Source organism: Lynx canadensis, chromosome D1 (genome assembly GCF_007474595.2).
Source record: "Lynx canadensis isolate LIC74 chromosome D1, mLynCan4.pri.v2, whole genome shotgun sequence".
Classification (NCBI taxonomy): Eukaryota; Metazoa; Chordata; class Mammalia; order Carnivora; family Felidae; genus Lynx; species Lynx canadensis.
In genome coordinates, this window is record NC_044312.2 from 71,279,684 (window position 1) to 71,304,172 (window position 24,489).

At 39.4% G+C, this 24,489-nt stretch overlaps 1 protein-coding gene across 2 annotated transcripts; it reads left to right on the plus strand.

The window, feature by feature from the left end:
* Positions 1–243: 243 nt before the first annotated feature.
* LOC115525659 (calcitonin receptor-stimulating peptide 1-like) lies at positions 244–2,966 on the plus strand. Of its 2 annotated transcripts, none has more exons than XM_032595020.1 (3): positions 244–329; positions 635–772; positions 2,796–2,966. In XM_032595020.1, exons 1-3 carry the CDS (start codon positions 244–246, stop codon positions 2,959–2,961), a joined length of 390 nt encoding a protein of 129 aa, XP_032450911.1. In that variant the 3' UTR covers positions 2,962–2,966. The 2 variants fall into 2 exon arrangements, with proteins under 2 accessions (XP_032450911.1, XP_030188804.1); XM_030332944.1 differs by lacking the exon at positions 2,796–2,966 and adding an exon at positions 1,691–1,889.
* Positions 2,967–24,489: the final 21,523 nt, after the last annotated feature.

Below are 24,489 nucleotides of genomic sequence, written 5' to 3' on the forward strand. Positions count from 1 at the left end.
CTGAGTCCTCTTTCCCCAGTTAGCTATCTGCTAGGATAGCTTGCTTCAGTCTCACTGGATCTTCCCACAGTCCACTTCCCCAGTGAGGAAACACTGGGGAAAGGAATGGCATTACCAGCCTGAAGCCACCATGCCAGGGAGTTACAGGTAGAAAGAAGCAGGACCAGAGTCCAGGTTCTTGGGCTCATAGAACTTCAAACTGGCACAGAAAATGACATTATTTTTCCCTTGCAGAGAAGCGCCATGGGCTTCTGGAAGTTCTCTCCTCTCCTGATTCTTGGCATCTTGGCCCTGTACCAGGTGGGCATGCTCCAGGCAGCACCATTCAGGTAAGCCAGCCCTGCCTGGAGGTCACTCCTCCTGGGATCAGACAATTCCATTCTCAAAATTGTGGTGTGCTGAAAGTTTACCTACTGGTGAGCTGGGCAAAGGGGAGTGTATATTTTCTGATATAAGGTGTGTAGCACATAATTGAAAAACAGCACTGATATACAATATTCTTTATTATAAATTTCAGATAACTCATTGATCTCACAGAATGCTTCTGGTGCTTTTACTAGGAAGCCTGGCTGCTTATCTTGGGAGAGACAGGCAGCGACCCAGAGCTTCTATTGTGTTTTCTTCCCCTCCCCAGGTCTGCTCTGGAGAGTCCTCAGGATGCTGCTATGCTCAATGAGGAGGAACTGCGCCTCCTGCTGGCTGCAATGGTGAAGGACTTTGTGCAGAGGAAGGCCAGTGAACTGCAGCAGGAGCAGGAGACCGAGGGCTCCAGGTGAGGATCCCCACTCCACTTGGCTCAGGGCATCCCCTCCCTCCTGTCCTGCCAAGGAAGGCATATCCTAAGAGGTAAGATGGAACACGGCTGGACAGGAGGTCAGCACAGTGCCATGGCTCTCCTCGGCCTGGGGCCCAGCTATTCTCATGCACCACTGAAAACAGAGGTCCCACACAGAGACTATGGTTAGACCACATGTAAAAAGATCCATTTCTGAAAGCAGTTGGGGAAGGTATGAAATCCCTCTCTCCGGAAACTGGTCTGAAAGCAATGAGGAGATTTCCCAGCATTGGAGGAGTTAGGACTGGTAAGTGTGAGGCCAGCAGATGGACCCCACAGATCCCAGGAGATTTTAGAAATTGGTTTCTCTTTGTAAACCTGCACTTGACATTCTCTCACATCCACATGGAGCCTTCATTGCACATTTGCAAGGTGAAGCCAAAGGCCTTGCAGAGGGTGGGGTCAGGTAGAGCAGTACCTGAGGTAGGTCTGGGGGCTTGAGATGTGTAGGATCTGTGGAGACGTGCATGTTGTCATGGGGCCAGACACCCTTCCCCAGCCCCACCTCCCCGTGTCCCCTGAGCCTGGAGCTCACGCCAGCCCCTGGCCCGGCCCCGGCACTGCCTGGCATGTGCTGCACCTGCATCTACCCTAAGGACCTCTCTGCAGAGCAAGAAGGACTGAGCGGCATGCGGAAGGCTAGGAAAGGGCACCCCTTCCCCGCTGCAACCCTGCCCCACGCTGCCCTGGCTCAGCAAACCTCGGAGTTCTCCTAATGGAGGATGTGTGAGCTGCCCTCCTGCCTGCCCCTCCTGCCCCCACTCAGAGTGCCCCCTCCCTGGTCTAACCTTCTGGGCAATCGCCACAGGGGCAGACCTGGTGCATGGTACCACCTGGCATGTCTTTTCCCTGCAGCCTGGACAGCTTCCGAGCTAAGCGGTGCAGTAATCTGAGCACCTGTGTGCTGGGCACATACACACAGGACCTCAACAAGTTTCACACGTTCCCTCAGACTGCAATTGGGGTCGGAGCACCCGGCAAGAAAAGGGTCATGGCCAGCAGCTTGGACAGAGACCACGGCCCTCACGATGGCATGACCCAGGATGCCTATTAAACCCCTCCCTCTCTTTTCTAATGTCCTTTCTTCCTTCCTTCCTATATCGTGATACATGTGGTCCTCTCGGGTTGCTGGTATCGGTGGCTTTCTTTATGGCAGTGGATGTCTGGAACCTCAGATGGGAGGAGAGCAAGAGGAACAGGCCAGAAGAGAATCACGCAGGAAGAGATGGGGGGCAGCCCTGTGCTTCCCCTGAGGAATCACAGCACGGCTTCTCAGTCCTGCTTGTGAATGTGTTTGCCGATGGGGAATAAAAGTATATTTCTCAAAAGACCTGAGTGGTGGTGGTTATTGCTCTGGCCCACACCACAGGCTTCCCAGATTCAGGGACCTGTGCTTAGAAGTAGCCTCAGCCCTGTGGTAGCTGGGTGCAGGGTGGAGTAGCTAGTCCTTGGACCAACCTCAAGTAGGAAGAACAGGAGCAGTAAAGAACAGGTAAGCACCTCGGGGACCCAACGCTGTAAAATCACCTTTTCTTCCAGGTAAGTCGGGGAATTTTTGTATTTCTAACAAGGGATATTTGATGCCTTTGAGTGGGATGTGACTTCCAGACAATCCTCGTGTTAGGATCAGTTTGGGGCCATAATTCTCTGTGTCTCATAAGCCTTTCTTGATTTGTAGTTTATTTATACAGGAAAGACAGGCTGTTACAGCTCTGTGTTCCATGGTCACTCACCCGGAGCCACCTTGGGTTTTCTGACACCCCTGGGAATGTCTGTGGGAGTGATCATGGCATTTTCCCCAAGAGCCTGTGTATTTCTGCAGTGATAATTGTGATTGAGGAAAGACACAAGGTTAACTGGTGCCTCTCAGAGCAGTAATTTTACGATGATGGTTCTATGTGGCAGGTATCTGTTCCAGTCTCTAACAGGTCTTCTCTTCTTTTTCCACCTTGCTAATCAGAGTCACTGTCCAGAAGAGAACCTGCAACTCTGCCACCTGTGTGGCCCACTGGCTGGGAGGCCTGCTGAGCAAAGCCGGAAGCGTGGCAAACACCAACTTGCTGCCTACCTCTATGGGCTTCAAAGTCTACAACAGGCGCCGCAGGGACCTTGGACTTAAGCAGTAAACAACTCCAGGAAGGTGACTGCCCTTGTACTGTCAGATGGGAGGCTGGAAAACTGGGTATTGCAGGGATGCAGTCCACACTTTAACCCTCCCTAAGCTCATGTAGTAGAAAAATCCACAGGGCAATGTGCCCAACCAGTGTCTGGAAAGAGAAGAGGGAGTTCCAGTAGCTGAAACTCCTAAAATTTAGGTTCATTTTCCTCCATTTTCCCAGTATCTCCCTGTGATACTGGGATAATCTTCTAGAAAATACAAATCTATTTAAATGTCTGTCCCATGAAGTTATAATTATGAATATTCTATCGTTTGAGTTTGAAAGGTAGGGACATACTTTTGGTATATTTACATATGAATTCAGAACATACATTTGGAGTCAAGAATTATTTGCCTTCTATTAGCCATATGACCACGGGTCACACATTCTTTGAGCTTCAATTTCCCTATTTGTGCATCAAAGGCAACAATATCTACTAGCTAGTATTAATATAAGAGTAAATGAGATAATAGATTTCAATATTTTCACAATAAAGTTACAAAATTCTGTTATTGTTTTTTTCCAGGTCATCATGAAGCAAAGTCTACTTTTAATTTGTAATGAAAGCAACTCATCGGATACAGAGCATGGAAGACACATATAAATGCATGCTTAATATTAAAAACATTCTCTTTAGTTTGAAATAAACTAAAGCTATGCTCGCTTCGGCAGCACATACACTGAAGTAAACTAAAGCTAACTATGAAATAAAATCATTGCAAAGACCTACTGTGTATCTTGTTGTATTGATTGTTCAATAAATGTAACAGCAGGTCTCACTGGCTTATCTGGTGGCAAAGGTGAGCCCCGTCAGCCTACCTTTTGATGTTGGCGATCCTGTTAAACCTCAGGGGGAAGTGGCATAGCTGCTGGGTGGGTGTCTGGGGACGCATAATAATGCTTGTGCCCACACAGAACTCTTTGTTTGAAAAAATACTGTCACTGGTGAACTTCATTAAGACGAGAAAAAAAAAAAAAGAGGTTTTAAATACACTTAACAGGCGTCCCTACTGCTATTTATGGTGTTTTTCCAAGGAAAGCCTAAAGACCTGTGAACACTTTGTTGACCAGGCTGACCACGAAGCAAAGGCAACATGCTTGGGATGGGATAGGTCTTCTGTATCCTGTATCTTTAGATTTTAAGGAAACACCTTTAATGGAACAAGAACTCGAGACATCTCCAAGACAATCCACCTTCATGTTCAGAGATCCCTAGCACCAGAGGTTCTCTGTGTACTTCCCCTTGACTCAGCTTTGCCACTGCCCATCCCTGCCGTCCCTCCCCATAAGCACCCTTCATACACCCTATCGCCTGCAAAGCCCTTTAGAAACAATGGCTCAGAGTGTGAAATGCAACCACACTGACTGGCAGGCCTGGAAATTCATCAGGTGCCATCCAACCAACTATTCTTATTCTCTGAGGTGCTGAGAACAAAAGTATGATGCTCAAAAACCTGCAATATTTTTTTTAAGTTTATTTATTTATTTTGAGAGAGAGGAAGCATGAGTAGGGGAAGGGCAGAGAGAGAGGGAGAGAGAAAGGATATCAAGCAGGCTCTGCACTGTCAGCACAGAGCCCAACATGGGGCTCGAACCCACAAACCAGGAGACCATGACCTGAGCCAAAGTCAGATGTTTGACTAAGCCACTCAGGCACCCCTAAAAACCTGCAATATGTTTAATAGGGACATTCAAACATTTACAAATGCTAATTGAGTGGCTGTTATTTACTGGACACTATTTAAGGCACCAGGATAGATCAATGAACAGAAGGGACAAAACTCCTTATATTCATGGAGCCTATATTCTAACTGGGGGAGATTAGGGTGATACATGCTGTGGCACCAGAGATGCTCATTAGTGGAAGGAATCTGGGATGTCAGAGTTTAATGCCTTATTTGATGTAGGAATTTCCCAGCGTCAACAACCCTCACATCTACTGGGACTGTCAGTTACGTGCTGCTGACTCCCAAGGTGACTGAGCACCCGGTTTCACTGGTGGATAGTCAGTTAGGTGAGGTTCTTTAGTTGGTAAAGTCACCCCCTTATATCCACTGACTCTAATGATTTCTCAGGAGCACACAGAATATGACCCTTGTTCCCATTCAGTCTGTATTCCACACTGTTGCCCAACTGGCGCTGTAAAGGTAAATCACCCAAATGTCTTCATTATGCACAAAGTATTCCACTGACTCCCCACTTCATGGAATAAGCACCTGGATCATTGTGGGGACTTCCAAGGTCCACACTGATCTTCCCTCCCTCCTCTCACCACCAGCCCCATGACCTGTCTGGCCTCATCTTGTATTTCCTCTCACACACTGGCCTTACTATTCCTCAACCCTGGCACCTACCCCCTCAAGTATTTGCACTTGCCTCACCTGTTGCACAATGCTCTAACCCCATGGCCCCATTTCCTCCAGATCTTTATTCAAATATCACCTACCCTGGCCATCCTTTCTGAAATTGTACCTCACCTTGCCAACACACCCTAACCCTCTTCCCTCCCTTTTTTCTCTGTCTTTACCATTTATTACCTTCTGTCAGAGTATATATTATCTACATTTTTTATTTAATGTTTGTACCCCATTCCATAAACCATGTCAGTACCACACGGACAAGGATATGGCTATTTTGTTAATTGCTGAATTGCCAATACACAGAACAGTATGCCTGGCACAAGGTAGGACTCAAATATTTATTTATTGAATGAATGAGAGAAGTAATGGAGTTATGTCTTCTTTTTTATGTTCATGGTCAACTACCAGGTCCCCTCTGGGCCTGATTTTCTTCAAGCCAAACTGTCCAAGGGCCTTCATCTTCAGTGAATTCGGTCACCTAGAGAGTGACTCCTTCAAAAGCCTGGAGGCTTCCGCAGTGGCCACCAGTTATCAGTGACTCTGCTTCCTGCCTCCACAAGGCCTGTGTCTTTAGTTTGAGCACCCTTCTTGCTCTATATTTCTCCTCCTCTGTATTAATCTGACCAGCTTTGCTTCCTCCCCACGCTGTAAACAGAGCAGACAGGCAGGGTGCTCTCTAGGAGTAATACCTATGACTAGGGAGTCATATCAGGAGGGGAAACAGATGAGAAACCATTTCAGTCTGGGATCCAAGGCAACTTCACCATAATAAAGCCAATACTGCATTGAATTCCCACCATACTTCTCAATGGACTCAGAGCTCACAGAGTGAAAGAGTGTGACCAATGTGAACTCTCCAAACAAAAGCAGGGTGCACTGGCTCAGAACTTTACGAAGCGCTGTAAGGAGTGGGTGAGGAATCAAAGCACAACATGAAGAGACAAAAGACTTTTAGCTTATGGATGGTGTGGCTGCAGCATCAGTCTTTACTACGCAAAACCCACATGGGCCATCATAGCAAAACAATGTCTTCTAGTGTCATTAAGACTCATGCCAAACACTCGGAGCTTGAGAATCTACGCTGTGCCTGTTGAACTATCGCTCCCATGGTAGTGTGTGTGTGTGTGTGTGTGTGTGTGTGTGTGTGTGTGTTTATTCTCACCATGGCCACAATGTAGGTGAAATGGACATCCCTGACCCTTGATTTTGGGCTTAGCCTAGTAACTTGATTTGGCTGATGGGATGCTGGTAGATGTGGTACAAGCAGAGGTTTGAAACATGTTTATGTGGTTGGGTTTTGTGCTCTTGTGGTACTGGCATCACCCTGAAAAGTACATGCTTAGGTGTCCTTTGCCCTTTTAGCCTGGACTCCAAAATGAAGCCTGTGGACCTAAACCTGACCTGCAGTCTAGATTCACACGCAACCAACACCAGCTGAGATCACACTCATCCCTACTACCTGCCCATGACCAAGAAAAATAAATATTTGCTTTTGTAAACCACTAAGATTTTGAGGTTGCTTTATAATAATGTTGTGGCAAAGCTAAATGGGATATAAGATTTGGGAGTATTAGAGAGTGAACACGTACCTCCACAATCCATATGCTGAAGCTCTAACCCCCAATGTGACTGTATTGGAAGATAGGGCCTTTAGGGAGCAGTTAAGATTAAGTGAGGTCATAAAGGTAGGGTCCTGATCTGATAGGACTGGAGGCCTTATAAAACCAGAGAGAGATAGGGGCGCCTGGGTGGCTCAGTCGGTTGGATGTCTGACTTCAGCCCAGGTCATGATCTCACGGTTTGTGGGTTTGAGCTGACAGCTCAGAGTCTGGAGCCTGCTTCAGATTCTGTGTCTCCCTTTCTCTCTTCCCATCATCCACTCACACTCTGTCTCTCTCTCTGTCTCAAAAATAAACAAACATTTAAAAAATTTTAAAAGAAAAACAGAGAGATAGCTGAGATCTTTCTCTTTCCCTCTCCATGTACACACAGAGAAGTGGCCAGGTGGGGACACAGCTGGTGGACAGCCATGTGTAAGATAAAAGTGAGATTTCACTACACATCAATGCTGATGGGATTTTCATCTGGCACTTCCAGCATCCAGAACTGAGAGAAAATATATTTCTGTTGTTAAGCTATTTAATCTGTGTTATTTTGTAATGACTACCAGAGCAGACTAATACAGGGGTCATCAGTTGATGGAACTGTTTTTAGTACCATGGCTTGTTTTTCCTCTTATTGAGATTTTATGTCAATTCGCTTAATGTCCAACTTAGCAATTTTATCCATTTATTTTTATGAGTTCATTTGCATTTCATCTCCTTAAAATCATTGTAAGAATGTTCACTTTGGGGCACCTGAGTGGCTCAGTCAGTTGGGCGGTCGGCTCTTGGTTTCGGCTCAGGTCATGATTTCATGGGTCATGGGTTTGAGCCCCACATCGAGCTCTGCGCTGACAGTATGGAGCCTGCTTGGGATTCTCTCTCCCTCTCTGTCTGCCCCTCTTCCCCCTCTCACTCTCTCTATCAAAAAATAAATAAGCATTAAAAAAAATAATGTTCATTTTGTTTTGGTTCCAGTCTACTGCTTCTGAAACTCACATACGTTATTATCTCTTTATCTATCTATCTATCTATCTATCTATCTATCTATCTATCTGATAATCTATACCTTAGATAAACTAATTGTGGTTTATTCATATAATGGATATGTACAATACACTACAGAACAATGAATATAAATATATGTATCAACCTGGATAAATCTCACATATAATGTTGGATGCAAAATAAAGTAAGTTGCAAAAGGTACATACAGATGGTACCATTTGTATTGAATTTAAAACATGCATAACATTACTATACATAATTTAGGGATACATATATATGTAGCAAAAATATAGTTACGTACAAGGAGAATAAATATCATATTTTTAAAAGTTATTAACTTTGAGTGGGTGGGAAGAAGATGTCATGAAGGGGGGTATAAAGGCAGCACCCACCATGGTTTTGTTTCCTTAGGTATCATTTTCTAAACTGAGTACTGGAATATATGGACGGTCATTTATACTCATGTTTAGTAAAAATAAATGTCATAAGTATAGGTCTTTTATATTAAGGGACATATCATAAAATTTAAAAAGAATGCATACATTTAAAAAAAATTTTTAATGTTTATTTATTTTTGAGAGAGAGAGAGACAGAGCATGAACGGGGGAGGGTCAGAGAGAGGGAGACACAGAATCTGAAACAGGCTCCAGGCTCTGAGCTGTCAGCACAGAGCCCGACGCGGGGCTTGAACTCACGGACCGCGAAATCATGACCTGAGCCGAAGTCGGCTGCTCAACCAACTGAGCCACCCAGGCGCCCCCTTTTTTAAAAATTTTTTTTTTAAGAATGCATACATTTTTAATACTGAAACAGAATCTGTTCTGTTCAGTGGAAAGACCTGTTCATTGGGAATGCAAGCTGGTACAGCCACTCTGGAAAACAGTATGGAGGTTCCTCAAAAAACTACAAATAGAACTACCCTATGACCCACCAATTGCACTACTAGGTGTTTATCCATGGGATGCAGGTGTGCTGTTTCGAAGGGGCACATGCACCCCAATGTTTATAGCAGCACTATCAACAATAGCCAAAGTTTGGAAAGAGCCCAAATGTCCATCGATGGATGAATGGATAAAGAAGATGTGTTATATATAGACAATGGAGTATTACTTGGCAATAAAAAAGAATGAAATCTTGCCATTTGCAACTATGTGGATGGAACTAGAGGGTATTATGCTAAGTGAAATTAGTCAGAAGAAGACAAAAAATCATGACTTCACTCATATGAGGACTTTAAGAGACAAAACAGATGAACATAAGGGAAGGGAAAAAAATAATATAAAAACAGGGAAAGGGACAAAATATAAGAGATTTATAAATATGGAGAACAAGCAGAGGGTTACTGGAGGGGGTATGGGAGGGGTGATGGGATAAATGGGTAAGAAGCATTAAGGAATCTACTCCTGAAATCATTGTTCACTATATGCTAACTAATTTGGATGTAAATTAAAAAAAAAAAAAGACCTGTTCATGAAAAAGACCCCTGACATATAGTTAATGCACAATTTGAGAAAAGATGGCAGTAATAAGTATTCACATAGCTTTAAAATAATTGTAAATTAATTAAAGTCACCAAATAAAAGACCAAGACTATCAGGTTGCACTTTCTTTTAAGGCTCTAGCAATGATTTTTTTTTTCTATGAAATAAACACTTAGGATTCAAAATTATTTAAAATAGATGGGTAGGAAAAGATACATAAGACAAATATGAAGAAAAACAAGTTGAGCTTCATTATATATGATTAAAATAGAATTCAGGAGGAAAAAAACCTTATTGGAAAAGGAAAGAGATCATCTAGTGGGAAAAGGAGCAAAGTGGCAAGAATATCTATTGATAATAGACACACATGCATCCAACAACACAGCCTCAAATTATGTGAAATAAAAACTGACAGAATTGCAGGTGAAATATGTATATCAAGAGTTCTTATTATAGAATTAATGTACCCTACTCAATAAGCCTTCGGCTTTTGGAATCACTTCCAAAACGCATGGTTCAAATTTGGTTCTGCAAATATCGCCTGACAATATGATGAATTTCAGAAAACATACAGTATTTACAAATGCAATGGAGTGACAGATTTTATTAATAATAAGATTATGTCTACTTTTCACAAAACATTTATTAATTAGCCAACAATTTTCATAATGATTTGAAACACCACCCTTATCATATGCTATCTTCTTCTGGTCTTTCTTTTCTCTTGTGTTGATATGTATATCTCTTGCACTTGTAAAAGATGAGGCCTCGTATAAGCCAAAAGCACCTCATACTTCTCTCTCTCTCTCCCATGTTCTTAATGTTTATTTATTTTGAGAGACAGCAAGTGTGCAAGCAAGCACAAGTGGAGGAGGGGCACAGAGAGAGAGGGAGAGAGAGAGAGAATCCAAGGAGGCTCCTGCTGTCAGCACAGAGCCTGACCCCGGGCTTGATCTCACAGGTGTGAGATCATGACCTGAGGCAAAATCAAGAGTCAATTGCTTAACCAACTGTGCCACCTAGGCACCCCAATACTTCTCTGTTTCAACATGCTCTTGGCAATTTTTATACATTATTTTTCTTCTAGAAGAAAGTTAGAATAATTACCAATTGTTTAAAAATCCGGTTTGGATTTAGACTGGCATTGGGTTTTCTAGGTAGATGAATGTATCATTTGTAAATAATAATAAATGTTATTTCATATTTTTTGTTCTTTTTGTATCACATCATGACAATGTTGGTGATAATAGGCATCCTTGATGATGAAGGCTACAGATTTCAAATGGAGCTTCTTAATTATTTTAAGAAAATATTTTTCTTCTTACTGTATACTAGAACTTTTTTAAAATAATAAATGAATATGAAACGTTATCAAAATACTTTTGATATCTAACAACATTACCTTATGGTTTTTCTCCTTTGACTTGCTAATACGAACAATATATCTCCAAACATAGAAATTAATAGTCATTAATATTTTTGAGTGCTTACTATATGCTTGGCTTATAATAAGTGCTTCACAGAGTTACTCCTTTAAGTTTATTTATTTATTTTTGAGAGAGACAGAAAGGGAGGGGGAAGCTGGGGAGGGGTAGAGAGAGAATCCCAAGCAAGCTCTGAGCTGTCAGCACAGAGCCTGATGCAGGGCTCAAACTCTCGAACTGTGAGATCATGACCTGAGTCAAAATCAAGAGTTGGACACTTAACCCACTGAGCCACCCAGGTGCCCCCACAGAATTACTCTCTTAATCTTTACAATGACTGCATAAAGTAGTTACTATCAGAAGCCCCATTTGATGGATAATGAAACTGAGATACAGAGAAATTAAATAGATTGACCAAAGCCACACAGCTAGCAGATCCATAGCAAACCTGTTCCTAGGCTATCTGGTTCCAGAGTCTGGTGTCTTAAATCTCTACACTGTTTTGGCTGGCCAGAGGGTATGTATTAAAATGTGCTTCCACATCCCCAAAGGCAAGGGAATTAAAAGCAAAAATGAACTACTGGGACCTTATGAAGATAAAAGGCTTCTGCACAGCAAAGGAAACAACCAACAAAACTAAAAGGCAACCAACGGAATGGGAAAAGATATTTGCAAATGACATATCGGACAAAGGGCTAGTATCCAAAATCTATAAAGAGCTCACCAAACTCCACACCCGAAAAACAAATAACCCAGTGAAGAAATGGGCAGAAAACATGAATAGACACTTCTCTAAAGAAGACATACGGATGGCCAACAGGCACATGAAAAGATGCTCAACGTCGCTCCTCATCAGGGAAATACAAATCAAAACCACACTCAGATATCACCTCACGCCAGTCAGAGTGGCCAAAATGAACAAATCAGGAGACTATAGATGCTGGAGAGGATGTGGAGAAATGGGAACCCTGTTCCACTGTTGGTGGGAATGCAAATTGGTGCAGCCACTCTGGAAAACAGTGTGGAGGTTCCTCAAAATATTAAAAATAGACCTACCCTATGACCCAGCAGTAGCACTGCTAGGAATTTACCCAAGGGATACAGGAGTACTGATGCATAGGGGCACTTGTACCCCAATGTTTATAGCAGCACTCTCAACAATAGCCAAATTATGGAAAAAGCCTAAATGTCCATCAACTGATGAATGGATAAAAAAATTGTGGTTTATATATACAATGGAGTACCACATGGCAATGAGAAAGAATGAAATCTGGCCCTTTGTAGCAACATGGATGGAACTGGAGAGTGTGATGCTAATTGAAATAAGCCATACAGAGAAAGACAGATACCATGTGTTTTCACTCTTATGTGGATCCTGAGAAACTTAACAGAAACCCATGCGGGAGGGGAAGGAAAAAAAAAAAAGAGGTTAGAGTGGAAGAGAGCCAAAGCATAAGAGACTCTTAAAAACTGAGAACAAACTGAGGGTTGATGGGGGGGATGGGAGGGTGGGTGATGGGTATTGAGGAGGGCACCTTTTGGGATGAGCACTGGGTGTTGTACGGAAACCAATTTGACAATAAACTTTATATATTGCAAAAAAAATAAAGAAAAATTTAAAAATAAATAAATAAAATGTGCTTCCAAATTCAATTTGTTGTCATTTATTTAGGAGTTTGTACTACTATTGTTAAAGTTAGTATTGGGGCTCTGCCAAAGTTATCAAATGAGTTGGCAAACTTTTGAACTTCTTCCGTTTTAGGTCAATGTAAATAACATGGAAACTATCTGTGCCTTTATATAATACACTTCTAAAACTTTCTCACAGAGTTCCTTTTATAACATAATTCTTAACAAGGTTTTTCAATTTCCACTATGGTCAGTCTACTCTATTATTATTCTATTATTTTTTTGAAGTTTTTATTTAAATTCCAGTTAGTTAACATACAGTGTAATACTAGTTTCAGATGTATGATACAGTGATTCAACACTTCCATACATCACCCAATGCTCATCACAAAGTGCCCTCCTTAATCCTCATCACCTATTTAACCCATCCCCCCACTCACCTCCCTTCTGGTGACCATCAATTTGTTCTCTATAGTTAAGAGTCTGTTTTTGGTTTGCCTCTCTCTCTCTTGTCTTTCCCTTTGCTTGTTTTGCTTCTTAAATTCCACATATGAGTGAAATCATATGGTTTCATCTTTGACTGACTTATTTCACTTAGCATAATGCTCTCTAGCTTCATTCATGTCATTGCAAATGGTGAGATTTCATTCCTTTTTTATGGTTGACTAATATTCCAGTGTGTGTGTGTGTGTGTGTGTGTGTGTGTGTGTGTGTACACTTCTTTACCCACTCATCAGTCTATGGACACTTGGGCTGGTTCCATAATTTGGCTATTGTAGGTAATGAGCTATAAAATATTGGGGTGACTACTCTATGATCCAGCAATTGTACTACTATGTATTTACCCAAAGAATATAAAAATATTCTATCCTTGATTCACTTATATTTTTGTGCAACTTGTTAATTTGAATTTTTGCATGATTAGCAAATTGTATCTTTTCATTATAGCTTAAAGTATTCATATTTGTTTATGTCTTCTTTTCCATTCTGAATGTTATATATCTGTATTTTCCCTTTTCTTTTTCCTTACTTACTTTACCAAAAATTTATTTTATCAGACTTTACAAAGAACATAATTTATTTATTTTTTATTTCTATGTATATCTTTCACTATATATCTTTTTGGTTTCTAATTCACTCATTTCTTTCCTGCCCACTTAATTACCTTCACTCAGTTGATTGAAAAGGTTGTTTAGCTGGTCTCTTTAGATTTCTGAGTTGAATTATTAAATCAGATGGCCTATATTCTCTTTTCCTTGATTACTTGTATTTAACCAATTCTCCCCCACCTCCACTGAGTCTCTCCTGATCCAAGTCTCCATCATGTTTTACCTGGATTATTACAACAACCTCCCACCTGATCTCCCTGTTTCTACCCTTTTTGCTACATAGACAATTCTGGAATGATCCTTGTAAAACATAAGTTATATCATGTTTATCCTCTGCTCAAAACCTTTCACAGGCTTCCCATCCACTAGAATACAAGTTAGAGTCCTTGCGGTAGCCTAAGAAGTACTATATGATTTGATCCCACATCATTTCTCTGATTTCCCTTTCTACTAATTTACCCATCGCTTGCTCCACTACCAGCTTCCTCAGGGTCTTGGCACTTGCTAATTATTTTTCACCCTAGAATCCTGTCCTCTCAATGTCTGTATGATTGCCTCCCTCCTTTCCTTCAGAACTTTACTGAAATGTCAGTTTCTCAGTGAAGGCTTCCTTGACCAAAATGGTATTCCTTCTTTGATCAGTCTCTGTCTACCTTATTCAGTTTTATTCTTATTCATAGAATTTACCACTATCTTAAATATTATACATTTATTATATGTTTATTATTTTGTTCTCTGAGTTCATCCTTTAACTGTATAACATGTTATGAGATGTAAAGATCTTGCCTTTAAAAGTCTATAATTTTTGTTTTGACTTCCACTTTGACTCAAAAGTTGTGTAGTAGTTTTTTTTTTTTAATTTAAAATAGCTTTTAAAAGTATGCTTCAGTTATCAGTTCTATGCTTTTGCACTGAGTTTTGATCAAATGATCTTTATAATTTTTTACATGAGAAATTGAAATTTTCTATGAGGTTTATTAAAAGATCCTTTCCCATAATGATTTAAAAATACCAGAAAAATTTCCCTAAGGCATAAAATTACATTTGTAGATATCTATATCTATATCTATATCTATATCTATATCTATATCTATATCCATGTGATTAAGTATGCTATTTAATATATGGTATTTTTGGGGGCGCCTGGGTGGCGCAGTCGGTTAAGCGTCCGACTTCAGCCAGGTCACGATCTCGCGGTCTGTGAGTTCGAGCCCCGCGTCAGGCTCTGGGCTGATGGCTCAGAGCCTGGAGCCTGTTTCCGATTCTGTGTCTCCCTCTCTCTCTGCCCCTCCCCCGTTCATGCTCTGTCTCTCTCTGTCCCAAAAATAAATAAACGTTGAATAATATATGGTATTTTTGCCTGGGTAGAAAGCAATAAAGTTTCCAAATATTATTTTGTTTCTATGAATTATCCCTCCCATTCTAAAATTGTTGTTTAAATATTTTGAACATTTTTCCTATTTTTAAAATATTTATTTATTTTTGAGAGAGAGAAGTGGGGAGGCACAGAGAGAGACAGAGAGGGAACTAGGATCTGAAGTGGGCTCTGTGCTGACAACAGCAAGCCTGATGTGGGGCTTGAACTCATGAACCATGAGATCATGACCTGAGCCGAAGTGGACTGAGCTCAACCAACTGAGCCACCCAAGAGCCTTTTTTCTTATTTTTAAAATCAAGTTTCATAAGGTATAAGTTGCACAATAAAACATTATATGTTTTAAATTACATTTCCATGAGTTTTGCCAAATGTTCTCCATGTAACCATCACCACAGAAAAAGGTATGGAATATTTTCTTTGTCCCAGATGTTCCTCATGACACTCTGAAGTCAGTATCTCTCAAACCCCTATCCCATACAATCATTGACCTGATTTCTATCATTGCAGATTCATTTTCCCAGAGATAGACAGATGGTATGTATGTTCTTTCCCTAAGATGTTCCACTTAGCATAATGACTGAGATTTATTTATACTGCTATGTGTATCAATATATAATTATCTGGGAAGAGGGAGAATTAAGAAATATTTCATGTTGGGGCGCCTGGATGGCTTAGTCAGTTAAGCGTCCGACTTCAGCTCAAGTCATGATCTCATGGTTTGTGAATTCGAGCCCCGCATCAGGCTCTGCTGACAGCTCAGAGCCTGGAGCCTGCTTCGGATTTTGTGTCTCCCTTTCTCTCTGCCCCTCCACTGTTCACACTCTCTCTCTCCGTCTCTCTCAAAAATAAACATTAAAACATTAAAAAAAAAAAGAAATATTTCATGTGTACACAATTTGTTGGATGGACCCACAAATGAATTGTTTCTTGACTTGGCTATCATAAATGATACTCTTATAAACATTTATGTACAGTCTTTTGTGAAAAGCTGAATTCATTATTCTTAAATTACTGGAAGTGGTATGGTAAATGTGTGTATAAGTAAAGTTTTTTTTAATGGCTCTGACATTTTACACTACAGCAGAAGTATATTATGATCACTTAACTCATTCCGCATGTCCTTGCCAATGCTCAGTATTTTCAGTCTTTTAAATTTTAGCTATTATTATTACTCTGTAACCATCTCTTATTGTGGGTTTTAATTTTGTTTCCCTAATGATTAGTGATAATTGAGTATCTCCTCGTGTGTTTTTTGGCCATTTGTTTATCTTCTTTTGTGGAATTTCTGTTCAAATACTTTGTCCATTTTTTTTAGGAGGGGGGGCTGCTTGTCTGTTATAGGAGATCTTTTATATTGTAGATAATAGTCCTGCTTCCTTTGTGGGCACTATTTCACTCACTCATTCATGTTTCTCTCCCTCTTGAATCACTTATTCCTTGGGAAGCCTGATGCCATGTCATGAGGCCATTAAAGCAGGTTATGGAGGGGTCCATGTCTCTGTCCAATAGCCAGGAATAAAGTCTGCAACAACCAAATAAGGTAGCTTAGGAGAGACTTCTTTAGCCCTGTTTGAACCTGCATATGATTCTAGACCCAGGTGAGAGCTGGAGTATAAAATATTTGTATCTATCTACCTATTTATCTATGTAGAGAGGGACCCTGAGCCTGAACCACCCAGCTGAACCACTCCTAGATAGTCTCAGAATCTGTGTGACAAGATAAAATATTTGTTCTTCTGAGCTACATTTTGAGATAATTTGCTACACAGCTACAGATAACTAATATCCATCTTCACCATAATAACCCTAGCCCAATACCAAAATCTGAAGAGCACATTCACTGGAGTTGGGTAGATGTGCAGACCTAATTTCAAGTTGGAAGCCACAGTTCCCAGAAAGAATGCACTGTTAGATTTCTTCCTCTTCATTCCCAAACCCAGATCAGATTAGGTACAATGGCATAAACTGCTTCTACTCCAAACAAAATTAAGCCCTTCTGTTCTTTATAACTGAATGCTTTTTACAAGCAGCCTCTTTCTCTTGCTCAGTTCTCAGTTCTCTCTATCCTATGGTTACTCATTCACATTATTCTTTCTGCCTCTGAGATTCTCATGGTGGGAAGAAACCATTAAGTTCATGTAGACCAACCCATAAGCTTGAATCTCCTCTATAACACCCCAAGTGGCCTACTAGCTTATTTTTGAAGTTTTGAGATCACTATCTTCTGAGGTAGCTCATTCTATCTTTGGATCACTCTAATTGTTAGAAAACTCCTCTGGTAGCAGGAGAGAATTTACTTTTTCTGCTCTCCTGCTTCACTTGGCTGTCTCCAGGGAGAATTGGCTGTGACTAAGAGCATACCTTGGAAGCAAGGACTGGTTCGTAATTGTTGAAATTTCAAGAAAATTCTGTTTTCTTCACTATGAAGTCCTAGCTTGACTTAACTTTCTAAGAGCCATGTCTTTACCTGGATCTATCCTAGACAATCAACAATTCATTCTCAAGAATGCCTCTGGAGTAGGGGGTAAGGCTCTTCAATTATTTGGATCCTCAGATATTTCTGCTCTTGATGAAACTTTTCTGGATATTCTTGTAATAGCTGCTGCGTGTAAGTGATGGGTAGAGCTAACAAAAGTCTTGCCCTTGTCTCTGGCAGGGCCCTGAGCCAAGCGCTATAAATCTGGGCTTCATCTCTCCTACTCTGGCTTGCCAGGGCAATGATAAGATTAATTGTTTCCATAAAGAGGGGGTAGTTTTGAGACTTCCTGGAGATCTTGGCTTATCTGTAAATCTAGGAAGATTGTATGTGTGGTTTCTTGCCTTCACAGAGATAGTCAACGATCTGCCAGGTCCTGTACAAAACCCTTAATACAGTCCACAAAGTTACATATAATGTGGCACCTGACTATCGTTCCAGTCTGAATTCTCACTATGCTCTCCCTCCCACTCTGAGTTCTAGTCACATTGGCATTTTTTTTTTCAACGTTTTTATTTATTTTTGGGACAGAGAGAAACAGAGCATGAACGGGGGAGGGGCAGAGACAGAGGGAGACACAGAATCGGAAACAGGCTCCAGGCTCCGAGCCATCAGCCCAGAGCCTGACACGGGGCTCGAACTCACGGACCGCGATATCGTGACCTGGCTGAAGTCGGACGCTTAACCGACTGCGCCACCCAGGCGCCCCCACATTGGCATTTTTTAAATTTGTCAGAATCTGCATGTTCTTCCAGTCACAGTATCTTTTCCACTGGTCTGGTCTCCCCTTATTCTCTATTTCCAGTTAAGTCTTACTCATCTTCAGATCTCTGCTGAGCATTGCTTCCTCAAGGAAGCCTCTCCAGACTTGCCACTCTCTGAGTCTAGGTTATATTTATTTGATTTTAAAGAGTGGTCATACCTTTCTTTCAGCTCACTACTTGTTTTAGTTTATATATCTAATAGCGTAGTTATTTGGTTAATGTCTACCCCCCCTTAGACTGAAAGTTCCATTCACACAGGGACTGCATCCGTTTTGCTCTCCACTGTAACACTTAACATAGAATCAAGTATGGTAGATGCTTGATTGGTATTTGAGGCATGAAGGAAGGGGGCAATTAGAGCACAGTGTGATAAACAGTATCTTTGGAGTAGGCACAGGAGGTTGTATTCTAACCTAATCCAGATAGAAAAGCTTTCCTGGGTAGGTGATATCACTTCAAATATATTTATGTGTATATTCAATTTCACGTAAATACTTTGTGTGATCCGAGAACAGACAAGTCTAAAATCTGTAGGGCAGGTTGAGACGCTGGAAACTCTCAGGCAGAAATTGATGCCTCTTCATCAACTTTTTTGCTTGTGCATTTCAATACATGATCTATATATATGTTGTATATAAGCTGTACCTTGCTAACAAAAGTATTCAATTATTCTATAATGTTGTACACAGCCAAAGCAATATTTTTTTCTCAGTTTTACTGAGATAAAATTGACATATAGCACTGGATAAGATAAAGTGTATAGCATAATGATTTTTACCTATATGGTGAAATGATTACCATAATATTTAGTTAATATCCACTATATCATACACATACAAAACAAAAAAAAAATGAAAAATTTTCTCCTTGTGATAGCACTTTGGCTTTATTCTCCTAACTTTATATATACCATACAACTGTGTTAACTATGGTCATGCTGTACATTACATCCCTAGTACTTATTTATCTTATAACTGGAAGCTTGTAGCTTTCGACCACCTTCTTCCAATTCCCTCTCCACCACTCCCTGCTTCCGGTAACCACAGATCAGGTCTTTTTTCTGAGTTAGGTGTTTTTTTCTTTTAGATTCTCTGTATAGGCGAGATCATACAGTATTTGTCTTTTTCTGATTTATTTCACAAAGCCTAATGCCCTCAAGATCCATCCATGTTGCAAATGGCAGAATTTCCGTCTTTTTATACTGAATAATATTTCATTGAATATATACCTTACAATTTCTTTATTCATTCATCTGTCAGCAGACACTTAGGTTGTTTCTATATTGTGGCTTTTATAAATAATGCTGCCATGAACATGGGGTGCAGATATCAATCTGACATAGCATTTTCAATTCCTTTGGATAAATACCTAGGAGCAGAACTGCTGGATCATATGGTAATTTTATTTTTAGTTTTTTGAGGATCCTACACACTGTTTTCCATAGGGGCTGCCCTGGTTTAGATTCCTACCAGCAGTGCACAAAGATCCCCTTTTTTATACATCCATGTCAGCACTTGTTATCTCTTTTTGATCATATCCATTCTAACAGGTATAAAGTGATATCTCATTGTAGTTTTGATTTGCATTTCTGTGATTAGTGAGACTGAACACCTTTTCATGTGTTAGCCTGTTAGCCATTCATATATCTTCTTTGGGAAAATGGTCCTCTGCTCATTTTAAAAGTGGATCATTTGGGCTTTTTGCCATTGAGTTGTACAATTTCTTTATATATCTTGGACATTAACCCCTTATCAGTTATATGGCTTGCAAATACTTTTTCCTATTCTGTAGGTTGTCTTTTCACTTTGTTGATGGTTTCTTTTGCTGTATAGAAGCTTTTTAGTTTCATGTAGTCCCACTTGTTTATTTTTTATTTTGTTGCTTATGCTTTAGGTGTTATATCCACCCAAATTATTATCAAGACCCATGTGGAGAATCTTTCCCCCTATGTTTTCTGGTAGGAGTTTTATGATGTCAGGTATTACATTTAAGTTTTTAATCCATTTCAGGTAAATTTTTGTGAATGGTGTAAGAGAGATGTTCAATTTATTTTCTTTCTTTTTTCTTTTGCATGTGGTTATCTGGTTTTCCCAACATCATTTGTTAGAGAGACCATCATTTCCCCTTGGATTGCTTTTTGGCATCCTTGTCAAATATTAGTTGGTTGTATATGTGGGAGTTTAATACTGAACTGTCTGTTCTGTTCCATTGGTAGTATGTCTTTTTTTTTTACACCAGTACCATACTGTTTTAACTGCTATAGCTTTGCAATATCGTTTGAAACCAGGAAGTGTGATACTCTGGCTTTGTTCTTCTTTCTCAGGATTTGTGGTTTCTTTTGTGGTTTCATACAAATTTTAAGGTTGTTTTTTCTATTGCTGTGAAAAATGCCATTGGAATTTTGACAGGGATTGCATTGAATCCATACATTGCTTTGGGTAGTATGGACATTTTAACAGTATTAATTCTTCTGATCCACGAACATGGAATATCTTTACATTTGTTTGTATCTTCATCAATGTCATCCAACAAAATCTTGTAGCTTTCATGGTTCAGATCTTTCAGTTTCTTGGTTAAATTTATTCCTAGATATTTTATTGGTTTTCATGCTATTGTGAATGGAACAGTTTTTTACATTTCTTTTTTCAGATGTTTCACTGTTAGTGTATAGATTTCTGATTTCTGTATATTGATTTTATATCCTGTAACTGAAATTTATTGATTAGTTCCAAGAATTTTTTGTTCGAGTCTTTGGGATTTCCTATATATATGATCATATCATCTGCAAATAACCATTTTGCTTCTGATTTGGATGCTTTTTATTTCTTTATTCCTTATTTCTCTAGCTAGGAATTCCAGAACTGTATTGAGTAAGTGTGGTGAGAGTGGGTAGCCTTGTCTTCTTCCTGAACTTAGAGGAAAAGCTTTCAATTTTTACAACACTGAGTATAATATTAGCTGTGGGTTTGTCATATATGGCCTTTATTATGTTGAGTCTTGTTCCTTCTATACCCAGTCTGTTGAGGGTATAATTTATCATGAAACCATGTTGTATTTTGTCAAATGCTGTTTTTGCATCTATTGAGATAATCATGTGACTTTTATCTTTCTATTAATGTAGTATATCACATTTATTTATTTGCATATATTGAAACATCCTTGCACTCCAGGGATAAATCCCACTTGGTCATGGAGTATAATCCTTTCAAAGTGTTCTCAAATTTGGTGTGGTAGCATTTTGTTGAGAATTTTCATGTGTACTCATCAGGGATATTGGTCTGTAGCTTTCTTTTCTTGTAGTGTCCTTGCAGGCTTTGGTCTCAGGGTAATGCTGGCTTTGTAAAATAAGTTTGGGTGTGTTCCCTCCTCTTCAATTTTTTGGGAGAGTTTGAGAAGGACTGCCATTAATTCTTCATTAAACGTTTAGTACAATTTGCCATTGAAGCAGTCTGGTCCTGGGGTTTTTCTAAATTGGGAGCTTTATGATTACTGATTCAATCTTATTACTTATTAGTCTATTCAATTTGTTTTTCTTTAAAAAAAATTTTTTTATGTTTATTTACTTTCCAGAGAGAGACAGAGACAGAGTGTGAACAAGGGAGCGTCACAGAGAGAGGGAGACACAGAATCTGAAGCAGGCTCCAGGCTCTGAGCTGTCTGCACAGAGCCCAATGCGGGGCTTGAACCCACAAACTGCAAGATCATGACCTGTGCTGAAGTCAGAGGCTTAACTGACTGAACCACCCAGGCCCCCCAATTTTTTTTTCTTCTTGATTCAGTCTTGTAGGTTGTATGTTTCTAGAAATTTCTCCATTTCTTCTAGGTTATCTATTTGTTGGCATATAATTGTTCATAGCAGTTGTGTATTGATCCTATGTATTTTGGTAGTATCAATTTGATAGTATCAACCATTTTTTATTAATTTGTCTTCTCTATTTTTTTCTTAGGTTTGCTAGGGTTTATCAATTTTGTTTATCGTTTTGAAAAATCAGTTGTAGTTTTGTTGACATTTTCTATTACTTTCCTGGTTTCTATTTCATTTATTTCCACTCTTATCTTTATTATTTTTTCCGTCTGATAAATTTGGGCTTAATTTTTTCTTTCTTTTTTTTTTTTTTATAATTCCTTGAGGTATAAAGTTAGGTTGCTATTTGAGATTTAATTTCTTAATATATGTGTTTATTGCTATACAGCTCCATCCCAGAAGTGCTTTCATATCATCCCATAGGTCCGTTGGGGATGTTATATTTCCATTTTTGTTTTGAAATATTTTTTATTTTCCCTTTGATTTCTTCAACCCATTAGTTGTTCAAGAATGTGTTGTTTAGTTTCCACATATTTGTGGGTTTTCCAGCTTCCCTGTTGTGGATTTCTGGTTTCTTACCATTGTGGTCAGGAAAGATACTTGGTATGACTTTAATATTTTAAAATTTTCTGAGGCTTGTTTTATCGCTTATCATATAATCTTTCCTTGAGAATATTCTGTGTGCATTTAAAAAGAATGTATATTCTTCTGCTATTGGAAGGAACAATCTACAAATCTCATTTGGTCTAATGTATGGTTCAAGTCCATTGTTACCTTGTTGACTTTCTGTCTGGGTGACATACCCACTGCTGAAAGTGGAGTATTAAAGTTCCACTCATATGGTATTGTTGTCCATTTCTCCCTTCAGATGTTTGTATTTGCTTAATATGTTTAGGTGCTCTGATATTGGATGTGTATATATTAACTGTGTATATGTGTATATAATAGTGTGTATAATTAATTGTTATATCTTCCTGATGAATTGACCCTTTTATCATTTTGTTTCATTATTGTTTTTGGCTTAAAAGTTTATACTCTCTGATATAAGTATAGCTACCTTTGCTTTATTTTGGTTACCACTGCATGGAATATATTTTTCCATACCTTCACTTTGAGATTATGTGTGTCCTTAATACTGAAGTAAGTCTCTTGTAGGTAGTATATAGTTGGATCTTGTTTTGTTTTTTTCAATCCATCTAGCCACTCTGTGCCTTCTGACTGGTGAATTGAATCCATTTATATTTAGGTAATTATTGATATGTAAGGACTTAGAAATGCCATGTTTGCCTTATTGACTGTTTTCTGTTTGTTTTGTATTGGCATTGCTCTTTGTCTATTTCTGCCTACCTCTGTAAACTGTCGATATTCTAGGATGGTATGTTTTGCTTCTCCTGTTTTTCTTTTGTAAATCTACCTTAGATTCCTGCTTTGTGGTTACCATGAGGTTTACATAAACCATTTTACAGATAAAATGTTCCATTTTATGCTGATAGCAACTTATCTTCAATCTCCTACAAAGGCTCCACCTTTTACCCACCCCCCCTTTTTATGTCACACTTACTTTCTATGTTGTGTATTCATTAAGAAATTATGGTTACTATAGTTATTTTTAATACTCTTTTAACCTTTATTCTATAGTTAAGTGGGTGACCAACCATTCTATTTTAGAGGTTTCTAAATCTGGCCTGTATATTTTTCACCTATACCAGGGTGTTGTGTACTTTCATAATTTTTCATGTCCCTGATTATTGTCTTTTCATTTCAGCTTTGAGAACTTCTTTCAGCATTTCTCCCTCAGCTTTTGTTTATCTGGGAAAGTCATTCCTTCTTCATCTCTGAAGAATAACTTCACTGAATAGAGTATTCTAGTTGCAGTTTTTATTTTCCAACACTTTGAATATGTCATTCCATCCTCTCTTGGCCTGAAGGGTTTCTGCTGAGAAATCAACTGATAGCCTAGTGGGGGTTTCTTTGGAGGTTATACTTTTTTCCCTGGCTGTGTGTTTAGGATTCTTTCTTTCTCTTTGATTTTTAACAGTTTCCTTATAATGTGTTTTGGAGAAAGGTCTTTTGGCATTTAGATAATATGGTAATTTATTAGCTTCACTGAAATTGGATATTCAAGTCTTTCTCCAAGTTTGGGAAGTTCTCAGCTATTTCTTTAAATAAACTTTCTGCCCCTTCTCCTTCTCTTCTCCTTCTGGAATCCTGATTGTTTTGGTATTTGTCCTTTTGATGGATTCTCTTAGATCATGAGGCTTTCTCTGCTCTTTTTTTCTTTGTTCTCTTCTGTGTCATTTCAAAACTCCTGTCTTTTAAGTCATTTATTCTTTAATCTAGTATACTCTAATACAGATGCTGTCTGCTGCATCTCTCTTCTATTCTATTTCTTCATTCTATTTTATTGTATCACATTCTTCATCTCATTCATTGAATTCCTCAGCTCCAGAATTTGTTTGG

Excerpts from the sequence above, each read along its gene's own strand:
- LOC115525659 (XM_030332944.1), top strand. The coding sequence starts at position 244 with ATGGGCTTCTGGAAGTTCTCTCCTCTCCTGATTCTTGGCATCTTGGCC. Across the intron at positions 330-634 it reads CTCCAGGCAGCACCATTCAG|GTCTGCTCTGGAGAGTCCTC; the intron begins GTAAGCCAGCCC and ends TCCCCTCCCCAG. Across the intron at positions 773-1,690 it reads CAGGAGACCGAGGGCTCCAG|CCTGGACAGCTTCCGAGCTA; the intron begins GTGAGGATCCCC and ends TTTTCCCTGCAG.